The sequence below is a fragment of the Beta vulgaris genome, chromosome 2 (assembly GCF_026745355.1).
Source record: "Beta vulgaris subsp. vulgaris cultivar EL10 chromosome 2, EL10.2, whole genome shotgun sequence".
NCBI classification, from domain to species: Eukaryota; Viridiplantae; Streptophyta; class Magnoliopsida; order Caryophyllales; family Amaranthaceae; genus Beta; species Beta vulgaris.
This window is the reverse complement of record NC_079203.1, coordinates 33086308-33101872: the sequence shown is the minus strand read 5'-3', so window position 1 is coordinate 33101872 and position 15565 is coordinate 33086308. Positions and strand designations below refer to the sequence as shown.

At 32.7% G+C, this 15565-nt stretch overlaps 1 protein-coding gene and 1 long non-coding RNA gene across 4 annotated transcripts; both read right to left on the bottom strand.

Moving 5' to 3' along the window:
* Nucleotides 1-485: 485 nt before the first annotated feature.
* On the bottom strand, nt 486-1709 carry LOC130590496 (uncharacterized). The gene is made up of 2 exons (XM_057392957.1): nt 1131-1709; nt 486-1031 (listed from the first exon to the last, which is right to left on the bottom strand). The coding sequence occupies exons 1-2, from the start codon at nt 1707-1709 to the stop codon at nt 486-488; spliced, it is 1125 nt and encodes a 374-aa protein (XP_057248940.1).
* Nucleotides 1710-10609: 8900 nt separating this feature from the next.
* Nucleotides 10610-15536, bottom strand: LOC104884198 (uncharacterized). Of its 3 annotated transcripts, XR_008968066.1 has the most exons (8): nt 15188-15536; nt 14788-14890; nt 14629-14682; nt 14347-14473; nt 12847-13127; nt 12717-12770; nt 12528-12620; nt 10610-11001 (listed from the first exon to the last, which is right to left on the bottom strand). It is a non-coding gene; the product is annotated as an uncharacterized LOC104884198 (long non-coding RNA). The 3 variants fall into 3 exon arrangements; XR_007271248.2 differs by lacking the exons at nt 12717-12770; nt 12847-13127 and having other exon boundaries at nt 10621-11001; nt 15188-15526; XR_008968065.1 differs by lacking the exons at nt 12717-12770; nt 12847-13127 and having other exon boundaries at nt 10622-11001; nt 14666-14682; nt 15188-15525.
* Nucleotides 15537-15565: the final 29 nt, after the last annotated feature.

Genomic DNA, 15565 nt, shown 5'->3' with positions numbered 1-15565 from the left:
AGCCCTTCTTACCTACAGAAGGGCTGCGCTTTTCCTAAAAGCGCAGCCCTACTAGGTGAAGGGCTGCGCTTTTAGGAAAAAGCGCAGCCGATCTGCTATTTAGGGCTGCGCTTTTTAAAAAAAGCGCAGCCCTTTCTGTTTTTTCCCCTAATGCTTACTCGCAGCCAGACCAGAAGCCTCTTGAAATGCTTTCAGAGTTCTAAGCAATAAATCACTGAGTTAACTTGCCTTTTACAAAACATCATCAAGTCATCTGTAAACACTAAGTGGGTAAGTTTTAGTGGGGCACATCTATTGTGATATTCAAAATCACCTTTGTTGCTCATCCTTTTGAGAAATCTTGACAAGTACTCCATAGCAATCCCAAATAGTAAAGGAGATATGGGATCTCCTTGTTGCAACCCTTTTTTTCCTTTAAAAAAACCACACATGACACCATTAAAGCTCAAGGAAAAGCAAGGAATTGTAATACACACCATTACCCACTAAACAAATTTCTCCGGGAAATTCAAAGCAACCAGCAAATCTCTTAGGAAATCCCAATTCAGAGAATCACAGGCTTTCCTAAGATCAACCTTAATCGTACATCTAGTAGGCCCATTCTTCCTCATGTACTGTTTCATCAAGTCTTGGCACAAGAAGATGTTATGCATAATAACTCTTTTCTCCACAAATGCACTTTGCACAGGGTTAATGATGTGTGGTAAAACAATTTTCAATCTCTGACACAGCATTTTAGAAATAATTTTATAGAGCACATTGCAACATGCAATTGGTCTATATTTAGTGACATCATCAGCTTGCTCACATTTAGGGATGAGGCACAAGTTAGTAGCATTCACCTGCTTTAGGAGCTTTCCAGTTCGAAAAAAATCCAAAACTGCAGTGATAATGTCTTGCCCAGTGTAGTTCCAGGTCTTCTTAAAGAACCCACTTGAGTACCCATCAGGCCCAGAGGCTTTGTTGTCATCAATATCAAACAATGCTCTCTTCACATCCTCCCTAGTGAAGACCTCACATAACCCTATCTTCTGCTCATGTGTAAGAAGAGGCCCTTCATTCACAATTGATCTGCTCACCTTTGCTTTCCAACCCTCTTATGTGCCAAGTAATATCTTATAATACCCAACAAAAGCCTCCTCAATCTGCTCAGGGGATTCCTGCCAAGCACCATTTACATCCTTGATTCTACTAATATGGTTTTGCATCCTTCTCTTCCTCAGACACGCATGAAAGTAGGAGGTGTTATCATCTCCTCCTTTAAGCCAATCACTCTTCACCTTTTGTTGCAAGAAGCTCATTTTAGCCTTATTTAGGAATTCAAAAGTCTTCCTAGCCTCCTCTTCAGCTGTGTGCAACTCTCTATTTCTAGGATCCTGGTGTATTCTCCTCTGCACCTCCACAAGTTTCACTAAAGCTGCAGCAGCTTCATTCTCAATATCTGAAAATTTACTCTTATTCAAGGCTTTAAGCACAGGCTTCAACTTTTTCAGCTTAGACACTACCTTGTACATAGCTACACCATCCACATTAATCCCCCAGGTTGCTTGCACCTTGGCCATAAAATCTAGGGCATCCATCCACATGTTATAGAACCTAAAAGACTTAGGTTTAGACACCACTGACTTCACCAATTTGATCATACATGGCCAGTGGTCAGAAATACCCTCTGGAAGGAACTTAGCACAACAGTTTACAAATGTATCCATTCATACATCATTTGCAAATACCCTATCAATCTTAGAGAAGACTCTATGCTCACACTCCTACTTATTAGACCAAGTAAAAAAAAGATCCAGAAATTTGATACTCCGTTATCTTACAGTCCCTCACACATTGCCTAAAATCACCTACTTACTGCTAACCCACTTCTATCCTCCAAGTTCAGCACATTATTAAAGTCCCCCATCATTATCCACGCCCTCTGCATATGACTCCCTAATTGGCAAAGCTTACTCCATAACCTCTGTCTCTCAGCTCTATCATTAGAACCATAGACAATACTTCACAATGCACAAACTGATCCCCTTGACACCTTATATCTACAACAAACATACTAGGTAACCAAGCCAGCCATATTCTGCCACCTGGATGATAACTATAATTTTCATATATTCAACTTTTAGTATAAATAATCTTTTCTCTCTCTTTGTATGCCTCACAATACTATTCCTCCTAAAACTTTGTGCCAAAGAAAGGGGTAAACTAATAGAGGACGGATGGAGTATTAATTTAGGCAATAACATTGAAAATTATGTTCTAGTGCGAGGCTGGAGGTGGAGGTGTGCCTGTGAGGTCTGGAGGAGGGTGCCCATCTTAGAAAGTGGGTAATTTGGACCACAAAAGTCGTGAATCTTAGTAGAAGATGAAGGTAAGGTACACCAGTGAAGAAGAACCATTAATGGCGGCTCCTAAACACACAAATTGGTGAGAATATCTCACTCTTGATTTCCCACAAAACCACCAAACCCACCACCACGAGGCTAGGGAGGGGCAGTGGCAGAAAGGGGTTCAATTTTTATGGATGGGGTGAGGATGGTTGGGTGAGGGGTTTGAGGGCAGTGGGTTGTGGGGTAGGGGCTAGTCAAAGGGGATTAGGAGTTGTTGTAATGTTGTTTTAATTAATTTATAATTAAATAATAGAATTTAGGTGCTTAATTAAGGATTTAACTTTAAGACACATTAAATTAGTTATTAATCACACAATTACGGTATTCAACTTGTATTTGTAAGTTACCAACAGGTAATGATCCATTGTGAGTAAATACACCACAAAAGTTCAGATTATTTCCAGAATTTCAAAAGTTGGCACCATTTTGAATAGACTGACCAAAGGTGGGACTAAAACTATCAATTTTTCTTTTATTTGACATGACACTTTAATCTTGTTTTATGCTCATATTTCATGGAAGTTGTAGCAAAATGGCCCATATTTAATACTTATTATCATTTTTACATGGAACATTGTGGCCACATTTAATAAGTTCCTTAATTCTTTTGCAAAATGAGAAACAAACACTATAAACTAGGATGGAGGGAGTACTAAACATCTATACTTGTATATTAATAGTAATTTAACTACTGTACAAAAATAGTCAATATATATATATATATAACCCAAAGCAAACATTTGTCATGCTGCCACATGTTCTCCCTCCTCCCTATTAATTGACTAAAAATAAATAATAAAAATGTACTCCCTCCGTTTCCTAAAGATCTTCCCTCTTTCCGTTAAAGGGTGTTTCCAAAAGATCTTCCCTCTTTTGCTTTATTCCTTATTTGGCAAAACAAATTTTTCTATTTACCCTCTCATGTCACTATCATATGGTCCACCATTACATTATTAATTCAATTTTACTCCCTTTCTCTCTCCTACTTTAACCCCTTTTTATTTGTTTATTTATCTTAACCCCTTTCTCTCTCCTACTTTACTCACACCATGCCCCACACAACTTGATTTTCCTTGGTATCTGTAGGAACAGTAAGTGGGAAGATCTTTAGGAAACGAAGGGAGTATGTTCTAAGACTCGAACCCACAACATCTCCTTTGATAAAAAAAAAAATACACTAACCAACTAAGATACAAGCTCATATTGATTTTTTTGTTGTAAGTAGAAATAATTATGCTTTTTAAGTTGACACACCAATTCAAGTTATACCTTAATTGACTTGTCAAGTAAAGGAGTAATGTTTGGATAAAAAAAAGTAAATGAATAATATACTAATATATCTCCCTGATACAAGTTATATTACCTATCAAGTCTCCGTTTACCATAATAGTGATAATAAAACATCAAATCAACTTTACAGCATTATAAATCTCTAATGGATCCACCGCACCTTAGTTTATACTTAGCCTTTTATAACACAGAAAACACAATATTACCTAATATGAAGAAGAAATTTGAGAGAAATATATATATACAACTAGTTTTCCACCCGTGCAAAAATGCACGGGAAGTTTATTTTTTTGATTTAATTTTGTATATCAAATATGATATGTGTATATATTATGTTATATATGGTAAAACACTACAAGTCTGCATGTAGCAGTTGTTGAAGAGGAAACAAGAAAAAATCATGTATCTCAATGAAGTGGATGAACAACACAAATGAATTATTAAATAATAGTAATAATAAGAGTATTGTAAAAACATTTTGAACCACGTCTTTGTACTATACATTTGTGATAACATTTAAGTTTTCACGTTCTTTATCAGCTATTAATATTTTTCAAACCCTTTTTGCTATTAACTCTTGATACGACAATATATATTTAAAATTATATAATACGTCCCTTGATATCATGGTATATATACTTGTAAATATGTAATGAAATAGTATAAACATAAAAGTACAGCATGCAACCAAGTTAGGCTCGCAATCAGTTCAGGTTGGGTTGGATTCGTGTTTGGGTTTACTAAACATTTAATAAACAGATTGAAATACTCAACCTTGACCCGACCTATTTAATAAACGAATTACCCGTTTAACCCATTTAATCATAATTTCATTATCCAAAAAATTAATTATTTACTTAAAAGTACATATGAGAGAGTTCACTATTGAAAGTATACATGTTTAATATTTCTTAAAATAATTATGACCTATTTTAGCAATATTTACTTTTTTAACCATATTTTAGATTTACCAATATATTTTCGAGAATTTTTTACATATTCGTAAGTTAATAAAATTAAAGCATTTCAATTTCGAGTCGAAAATGTCAACCTCAACCTAACCTATTTAATCAATGGGTTAGAAAATCTGTCAAAGTTCCAACCCTAACCCGCTTATTTTGGGTTAGGTTTGGGTTGTATTTCGTATTGAGTTAGCTTTTGCAAATTCTACATAAAGTAGTGACATTATAATTTACACTGTATAGTAAATGTAAATTAACAAAAAAAATTAAAGAGAAAAATACAATTTTCAATTTAGTTTATTAGAAAAATAACCTGTAATTCATCTTATCAAATAGACAATAAATTTCATTTATATTGTAATATATAATTGAAATATATATTGTAATGTATAAATTTTTCTTACTAATATATATCTAAGAATTGAATATAGAAATATCTTACACGATATTATTATCTTGTAATGTCAATAGTCTAAAATAGGTTTAACCTTAAAACAAAGAACTAAATGGGCTTGTTATCTAAAATGATATGATATTTTATTGAGAATAGTCGAAAATTGGCTTACAACCCGTGCGATGCACTATAATGAAATATAAATAATTATCTATAATAATCAGTATTATTGTTATTATTATCCATATAAATGATCAAATGGTACTAAGTTAAAAGTACATACATTGCTTAGTTTAATTTAATCAACTTTAAGTAATAATTAGTGGTCAAACTTGTCTCAAACTCGCTTTAAGTTCATGTAAATTTACTTAAAATGAATCTAATTGTTTATATCAATATCGTTATATATGAAAAAATGTCTATCCTCCCTATATATCATGGTTTCATTTGCGGGTTAGCAAAATATATGATGATAATTAATATTAATAACATATATCTAAGAAAAAAAAATGAAAACCCAAAATTTTTCAATTTAGAAATTTAGTATTTTGTGATCTTTACATTAGAATCATGAATTGATCATACACAACTAACTATTGAAATAATTTAACAAAAATATAAATGAGAAATAAAAGATTATTGACTTGTGAAATAATTTATATCTTCATTAAAAGATTAAGATTATCTGGACCCGTGCATAATGCACATGATTTTTTTTTTTAGTTCTTAAATATATTTTTTTTATTCCAAAATTATTGAAATGACTACATTTAAAATTGAAAGATTATAAATTGTAAATTTATATTTCATGATATAATCTTTTCATTAGGGCTGTCAAAATTAAAGCTAACCCAATATGATAACACGACTTCTATCTAACCTGAAATTTTTGGGTTAAGGTTAAAATTTTCGACCTGAAATAAAAAATGGGTCGGCCCAATCCGACCAGAAAAAATAATGGGTTATGTTCAGGTTGAATTTTTCAACCTCAAAACAACCCGAATAATCTGATTTAAAAGTGGGGTCAAATTCAAGTCAGGTCAGCCTGAAATAAACTTTACTTTTGTAATTTTTATAACCTATTTTATGTTTATCTAACTTGTATTAGACCAAACCTGTTTCTTGAATCTTCTAAATTTGATTAAGTTGACATTTGAATTCAAGACTCACTCAATGTGTTGAATTATTGCAATGATTAAATTTGAAGTCATGTCATTTTAGGTTGGTTTCGAGTCAACCTGAAACCGAAAAGGTCGGGTTCAAATTCTGATTTTCGACCTGAAATCAGAATCAAGTCGGGTTTGATTTAGGGGTAAGTGACCCGAAACATAATTCAGGTGAACTTGAAATTGACCTAACTCGAACTGATCGCTACCCCTACATTATTAATGTAGACAAATAACAACACGTAAAGACAATTATTGTATACTACTATAATATCTAATAATAATATACTCTAGTGAAGTAATAATTAAGCATTTTAAAAAGTTGTGAAAATTATCTATCCTGCAACTCCAAAATAAATTGTCTACATTATAAATCAAAACCTACGACTAAGGGTGTGTTCTCTTCCGTATAAAACAACTAAATTGAACTAAAATGAATTGAACTGAGTTGATTGCAACTAAACAGAACTGAAATGAACAGAACTAACTGCAACTAAATTGAACTGAATTAAATTAACTTGACTAATAGTAATGAAAATAAATAAATTATGAGCTGAATTGAAATAAGAGTTTGTTCTCTTCGGCATAAAACAGCTTAACTGAACTGAATTGAACTGAACTGAACTGAACTGAACTGAACTAAACTTATTGGAGCTGAACTGAACTGAACTGAACTGAACTGAATTGAATCAAATTAAATTGAATTAAATTGAATGTAATAAATATATAAATAATATTTTAAACAATAATAATATGAATATTAAATAATAATTATAATGATAAGTAGTAATAATGAATAATAATAATAGTATTTTGGATATTTTTAAATGATAGTTATAAATAAATAATATTAATAATCATAAATTAATAATAATAATAATTAATGATAATAATGATAATTAAAAACTATTATTTTATATTATTTGTATTAATATATTAATACTTGATGATGATATATAATAAAAATAATATCTAAGAAGTAAATTAATATTACTATTTTAATAATTAGATTTAATAATATAAAAATATTTAGTAATAAAAATAATGATTAGGTTGGACTTCGAAAATTACATCATAAACCGTCTTGACACGATTTGATTGGTTTATGGGCTAAAAAAAGTGGGTTTCTTTGTGCTTTGACCTAAACCATGTTCCTCCTAATAATAATAGTAATAACAAGGAGTAAAGCTCTAATAAACAAAATAATAATAATAATAATAATAATAATAATAATAATAATAATAATACTTAATAGTAATGATATATATGTAAATAATAATAATAATAATAATAATAATAATAATAATAATAATAATAATAATAATAATAATAATAATAATAATAATAATAATAATAATAATAATAATAATAATAATAATAATAATAATAATAATAAGAGTAATTAGAAAATAAAATAAATTATACCTACATAATAATAATATTTAACAAAATGGTTATAAAAGAATGGAGCTGAGCTGAACTGAACTGAACTGATTGGAGCTGAACTGAACTGAACTGAACTGATGGGAGCTGAACTGAACTGAACTGATCTGAATTGAACTGAAAATAAGCTGGGGAGAACATGCCCTAAATTGAATTGATTATAACTGAACTGAACTGAACTGATTGGAAATGAACTGAACTGCACTTAACTAAACTAAAAATAAGTTGGGAAGAACAGGCCTCATATTTGATGAATAATATTAGATGCAACTAGAAGTACTCTAAAAGTTAAAAATAAAGACAATGAAGAGTTGCCAAAAGAAAACAGGAAAATTAAAATATAGTATGAAGATTGAAGACCATATGTCAAGGGCTATCAATTTTCTATCTCCTAGTCGCCCTCTGTCTTCTGCCTTCTTCTTTCGTTCCTCTGCCTCCATGGCTCATGGGTATGATTCTGTCTTCTTCCTCCTTTCCTCTGCCTCCATGGCTCATGGGTATGATTATTGTTGGAAAATTCCAGATCGCCAATCTCTCGCTTTAAACTTATTCTTCCCTCTCGGTTCAAAATCGCCAGTTTTTCTCTTCTTTTGTTTTAATTTCTCTTATGAACCCAAATATCTCTAACCTTCTCTCTTCAGTTCTCTTGGATCAACTCAACTTTTTACTTGATTTTAGCTCAAAAGTTTTAAACAACAAAACCTATTGAATTATCTCAATTTTGTGAGTTCATTTTTTTTAAATTTTGTGTTTGGTTTTAATCTTGCTGGGTTACTTTCTCTTTACTCATTATGAGTATATGACATGGAGAAGAGTTTGCTTTCAATTTTTTTGAACAACAAAACTTATTGCTTTTATCTCTCTTCAGTTTTTGCGAGTTCTAGATCGAGGTTTGAAATAAAGTACTAAATGTAAATCATTGGCAGATGTTTGAATCTATCCAATGGTTATGATCAGTTTTATTAGAGGTGGGTGAAATCTTTATAAATGTAAATCATGCATCGATTGATCCTATAAAATAATTAGAATTTTATGTTTGACACTCTCCTTAAGAATAATTAGGATTTTATGTTTGACACTCAATTATAGGTAGGACCAGAAATGGAACATGTCTCTACGACCCGAAAAATGATATTACAAACTTTGCCGTATTGAATCAACTAATTTAAAAGGACCTATCCATTGTATAATATGAGTTTGTGCGCGAGTAATTGATTGTCTTAAATAAGACACTTTTATTTACTAGTTGTTATTATTGAGTAGTAAAATATTTGTTTAGCTCGTATTCCCAAAAGGCGGTACCTACAGAAGGTGTATTGAGTGCATTAGGCAAATCAATTAATAACGATGTGCAAACACGGTTTTTTTCCTGATAAATTTCATTTGCAAAAGAAAGTACATAAATAAGTTTATTTCAAGTGCAATTCTAATAGTTAAGTTAACAACTTTGATTCAATACTTATTGTAACTTGAAGCTTTTTTGGAGTGTTTTTAAAGCGAATCTACAATCTATTCCTGCAAGATATAGAGTATACTCCATTGCAGCACCCTGTTCATGAAAGTTGATGCTAACAGTGGGTAGTTATACATAGAAACAAGGATGTGAGCATGATGTTTTAACCGCCTGCCTACGCACGCGGCACTCCAAAATAGCGTACTTGTGATATTTAAATTACATTGGTTTCAAAAAGCAAGATGGTTGTAAAGTAATTATTCCAAATCCATGGGTACTTGCTGTTTTGATTGCATGGGGTAAAGCACAAAAGTAAGGTGTACCTCCACAATTAATTTGTGGTTGTTTGAAGTGCAATTTAAAGATTAAATGTAACAATTATAGAGAGTTCTCTAAACTGACACTTATTGCTTAGTTGTAATTATTTCACATGTCTCTAAAGTGCTTTTGAAATGGAGCTTCAACATACTCTCAGAAAATTTATATAAGCTCCCATTGCATGATCATATATCTGACATCAAGGGAAAAAAAACAAAAGTATCACTCATAAGTTAAGTATATAGTAAGATTTGAGCGAACCTATATAATTACACTATAACAAAATAGAAATTATTTTATATAGTACGACTTCATCGCACCTAAGATGCAGCATGTCCATCAAGACTCGTATCAAATAGCATTTATGTCGTCAAAGAAAATAAAAAACAGAAGTATCACTCTAATCACAAGGCGTTCATGTTTAGCAAGAATTTAGATAATTGAAAAATATAGTAATGTTCAATACTTAATTTTAAAATTTGTCAGGTGCATCTTGTCACTGCATAGTGTAATTGCGGTACTCATAATTTGTCAGATGCATTTTAGATTTCAATACTTTACACATGCGGCACCCCAAAATAGTGTAATTTCGGTATTCATAATGTGTTAGGTGTAATTAGTACGATAGCATTTTTGCAATTGATTTCAAATAGGTAGTAAGCACATGGTGTATTTGAATTGCATTAGGCAAACCACGGAGGGTATGTGCTCGTATTAAAACTGGTTACACGTCCATATAATGTTGAAAAAAAAATACATGATATTGGTATTTAAAGTACAATTTAAATGCCGTATCTAGCAATTTCCGATAGCAATAAAATGTTGAACTGGTTAGCGTGGAGGGTTCCCACATGTCTTTGAAGCATTTGTCAAATGGTGGCTTGACTTACTAACGTAAGATGTTTATAATGTCTCAACGTAGCACCCTGTTTTTGGAAAATGATGTGTTTGGTATGACTTGGATTAAAAAAGTCGTGGTCTTCAGTTCATGAAATGTGTTGGCAAATTCCTGGGTAGAGAGTGCAAGTCCACAAGGACTTAGATACTTAAAATCTAAAGACATTCCACCTTTTAATTCACATAGCCATGAATGAGAGAAGTAGTAAAAAGTAATTCACATAAGACCCAAACTAAGAACAAAGATAATTTAAAATTTAAAGACATTCTAACTTTCAAAATAGATTGAATTCACCTAAACTATTCCAGTTCATTGTGAAAACATAAGTAGATGTTGCTTTCTAACAAAGAAAGCATTGTACTCATCATGTACTTTAAAGGAAAAATAGCCCATTTGAAGCTTAAGATTACCAAAAACAATATTAAAAAAGCACATCGATGATATTTTCACAAAATCTACAAAAGGAAAAAAAGTTACACATGTCCAACTTTACATTAAGATTACCAAAAACACTCAACATTGTATTGTTGCTCTAATCCTCTCCATTCTTCACCCTCCTTCAAATGAATACTTCAATAAAAAATATAATGTAATTTGTGGTGATGAGAGGATCCTTGACAATGACGATCTCAACATTATCCTTCTAAAAGATTCCTCTTGTGATCATATGACTGATTCTCCCAAATCCTGTGTAATTTCAAAAAATTCAAGATTGTTTGAGATGAAAGCATCAACACACACATATGTTTGAGTTCGAATTAGAGATTTTTAAGAAAAAGAAATCAACATTAGCTAGAATCCCTAGCCTTCTAAACTTATGATGCAGGTATAAACAACAAAACAACTTTAAATCTAGCAATAGTACATTAACTTGATCCCATTTGAATCACAATCACCTTTAGAAGATATACAAGTGAAATAGAACGCCTCAAATATTTTGTCCTTTCTTTTTTAATCATGGACTAATTACTTAATTAAACCGGTCTAGAATTAATCAAGGTCTAGCTCTTAACCAACTTCATACAGAATTAATTCAAGAATTGTTCCTAATATCTAACTATTGATCGATATTGGCTTATGTATCAAATAACATGATAGTTTATATAGGTCTTGAAGACAACCAAATAGAGAAAGAAATGGAATTGGGATAAGCATGATGGTGAAAACAAAAGCTTAGAATCAAATAAGAGTTCATATGTTCTTTAATGACATGTTACAAATATTGAAGAAATAAGCTCTTGCTTTTATATCAATGCTTCGATGACATGTTACAAAGATGCAAGATTATTCAAAACATGGAAGAGGGTTTTGGTGAAGGATTTTGGTGAATTTTCGTGAATTTTGGTAGAATGATTTGAAAGAAATGGAAAAGGGTGGTAGAGGGGAGGTTGTGGTGGTGGTTCTTACGGCAGTTTTAGCAGAGTGGTGGCGTGGTGGTGGTGGCGGCAAGGTGATTGTGACGCGGACTTTTCCAATTTAATAATTATTGTAGTTTTTCTAATAATGTGTGTTTAGTTATTAAGATACAAGGTCAAAAATCTCCTCTGTGCACTTGACTCTTTATTTCTCCTTTTGTTATTCTGACCTCCTTCTTTCTTGTTCAACCTCTAACATCTTTTATCTTCTCCATCACTCTCAACCACTCTTCTTTCTACCATCTCCCTCTCTCCCCTCCCCTTCCCAACTAATAGACTAAGTGAATAGTAAGATTTCAACGATCCCATACAATTAAACTAATAAGATGAAAGAGATAGTAATTAATAAGGCTAGTTCCCCTCCTATATACACTCTTCATATTAGAAAGTCCCCTCTTACTATCATCATATTAGAAAGTCCCCTCTTACCCTCATATATACCCTCATCATATTAGTAAGGCTAATTCCTTCTTCACATTAAAAAGTTTCCTTCTACATGGTCTCTCCATCGTCTCGCTTTTTTTCTCTCCTTGTCTAGCTCCCTCCTTTCCTTTGCCCTCTTTTCACTCATAACAATTCTGGGGTATCTCACTTAAGTAGTTTGATGTTTATCTTATTTCTTATTTCAATGTTCTAATTAATCGTCGTAAAAATGTATGTTATGTCATGAATATCATAAAGCAATAATTGTTAAGATGGACTCCCTACAAGCGATTTTAGGGATAAGATTGAAAGAACTCAATATTAGCAAAGTAATTTTTTTAGAAAATATAATTTAGAAACTGGAGCTATACAAACCTTCAATAAAAGCCAAATGACATCTTTGGCTGTTGATACATACTCCTCTGTGAGATTTTCCACATAAACGCCAGATTTGACATCTTCCCTTATCTGTAATTGAATTTACAAAGCAAGTCTATGATCAACACACCAATTCACCAACGTGGCAGCATAAAATCAGAGAATCGGAGAAGCCATGATTCAAACCTGAAGATTCTTCTGAGTTGGATCCAATAAATCTGTAATTTGTTCATTGTAAATCTGCAACACCGAAATGTAATTAGTTGTATATAATTGCCTAATCAGACAAATGGACACATCAGGATCATCACCCTACCTCAAGAAAAGAGCAACAACACTGATACTTAAGTTGTTTGTCTGCGTGCTTGATTTGTTCTTGGAACACCACAAAACAGAGAAAAAAACAAAAACTTTTATACAACAGTCTCTTTTTGATACACCTTAGCACAATAAAAAGGATATGAAGTTGACCTCATTTATTCGAGCAAAAAGCAGTTCAAACACACGAGGTTTTAAACCCTGTTGCTTATTTGCGAGGTTGTCTTACAGCAAAGCATTGGCAGGTCCCCACATTTTATATGTTTTTCCGCTTCCCGTCTAATTAGAGAAATTCAGTACCATATGATTAATTAGTAACTTTCAGGACACAAAAGCTTTGCTTTTCCAGCTCAACTGTTAAAAAGATAACAAATTAGCAAGATAGTGTAATCAATCACGACTCAAGAATAACAACTCCCACAGACTATTAATTAAAGATAATGAATGCATGTGATTCTTCCAGAAAGATAAGTGTGGTTCGTTTCTGAATTCAATTTTTTTTTTTTTTTTTTTTTGCATAGCACTTTGGAATCAATTTGTTACCAGCAATTTTCCAAAGGATTGGGAAATGATGATATTTCATTCTACCCTTGGAAGTTGTAGCCACAGTACGAAAGTATGACTGACTCTCTCTCTTAAGCAACTTAACATCTTAATGTTTGTTTTATGATAGAAAATCTCAAGCACTATCCTCCATGCCCCCAAAGAGAAAGCAAGAGAGGTGAACAATTGCATCATGCGCAAAAGGGTGGCAAACCACTCTTAAGGACCAAGTTCACGTTATGATCTATTCTATACTTGGCTCCTTGCCCTCCAAATTGAAAAAAAAAAAATCAAACTTTCTATACTACAAAATAAATTTCACCGAACCTTCCTTTAAGCTCGAACAAGTGCACTTTGCTTAAAAGATCCAAAACTCTTATCCACCAAAACAAAGAGCTTTTGAGGAACCAAGCGTGCTTGGTGTAGTTGGTTGGGGATTCACTTTGTAACCTAAAGGTCACAAAGTTGAATCCCGCCAACTGTAGTATTTTAGGATAGGGATTCCTCTTACTTATGATGTGTGGACATCACCTAAAAAGCAATTGATTAAGAAATGGAGGATTAGTAACAGTTTTCCAATATTATTTGAACAATGAACGCACACAATACGTCACCCCACCAAAGAAATGGAGGGATTAGTAACCATTGCCACTCTCAGTACGCTGCAGGACCCAGAATTCTCCCCCATTTATGCTTCATGTGCCTACCCAACATCATAATTAGATGGCAAAGTGTAGTAACATGTCAATTTGAAGAAACACAACATCAAAATTGTATCAACATTAAAATTTACAACAAAAGTCACGTCTTGTTTCTTAGATTAAATGGGCAATCCGCACTACTTATGAGTATCTTCCTACATGGAATAGACAACTTGTAACATTTCTATACGATCTCAAATTCAATATCCTAACTCATCCTTAAATGCTAAATTATTTAACAAACGATAGCTCACCTCCATATTCACATTATAGTGGCTATTGAGTAGATACAGAGAGTCGGAATCCATGCACTGCTACAGATATCACAGTAGAAACTATCAAAGTATGCAACTTAGTCATTGACATCATCAAGCTAAAAACCTGCAGTATAGAACAGGCTTATCTAAAATGTCAGTATGATATGACCCAAGTATGCATCCTGCATTCCAGAAGTGCTCTGTTGAGGATAGTTCTTGAGTTGGAAATCAGCTTTAAAGTACATAATTCGATATGAAGATGCCTAAAAGAGTTTATACCTTATTAGTAATGATATCAACAAGGCACATCACCAACCTCGTTTGCGGTCATGGCTGAAAAAAACGGGAAAGCGATGTAAGCAGAATGATTGACAAAGGCAGAGGCCTACCAACATTATTAGAGAAAAAACTAAGGCAATTGACATAAATGTGTCAAACCTAGAGGTACTGTAGGAGAAGTGCCCAAATCGAAACTCATAAAAGGGACACCTTTCACTTTCTTAGCCAAACACTCTCCTTTGCATAAACATCCTATCGCGGGCTGTGACAACAAAACCTGAACTGAATTAGTTAAAAAAACCTACTGCCTGTGTTTTCTGGTTTTACAAGGTGACATCTATCCTATTCTAGTTTCACAAAGAAAGAGAAAAGTGGGGCAAAGCAAATTAAAAAAAGAGAGAAGCAGCTGGGAAGCCGAATTAGTTAAATTTTTGCAATTGTCAATTAGTTAAATTTCTTCGATTTTTCTCGCAATCTTCCATTTTTAGGTGTAATTTGGGTTCTCCCTAATTCCAAAATAGTAAAGTTGAAATCAAAGGAGGAAAAAAAGGAGGAATACCAGAAGAATTGGAGATGGGAAGCCGAGAAGAAGGCTGAGGTGTCTAGCTTGGCGATTGAGGTTGCTGTTGAAGCTTGCAATGGTGACTCGAGGCTCGCTGCCATTGAGAATATGTCACAAAGGAGAGAGAAACTACACCAAATGAACCTCCCATCCATCTAATAATCAAAACAGACCCTTCCGCAAACAAATGAAGCATAGAATCAACCAACAAGCAAGGCTAACAACAACAACGGCAGTAGAAACGCAGGGCAACAACAACACCATAATTCGAATTACTAAATGAATTTACGCTTTCGTTTTTTATGCGCAGGTAATGATGAAACTCCAAAATTCGAACTAAAATTATCCAAATCTTGGGAAAAACACGAAACCCAA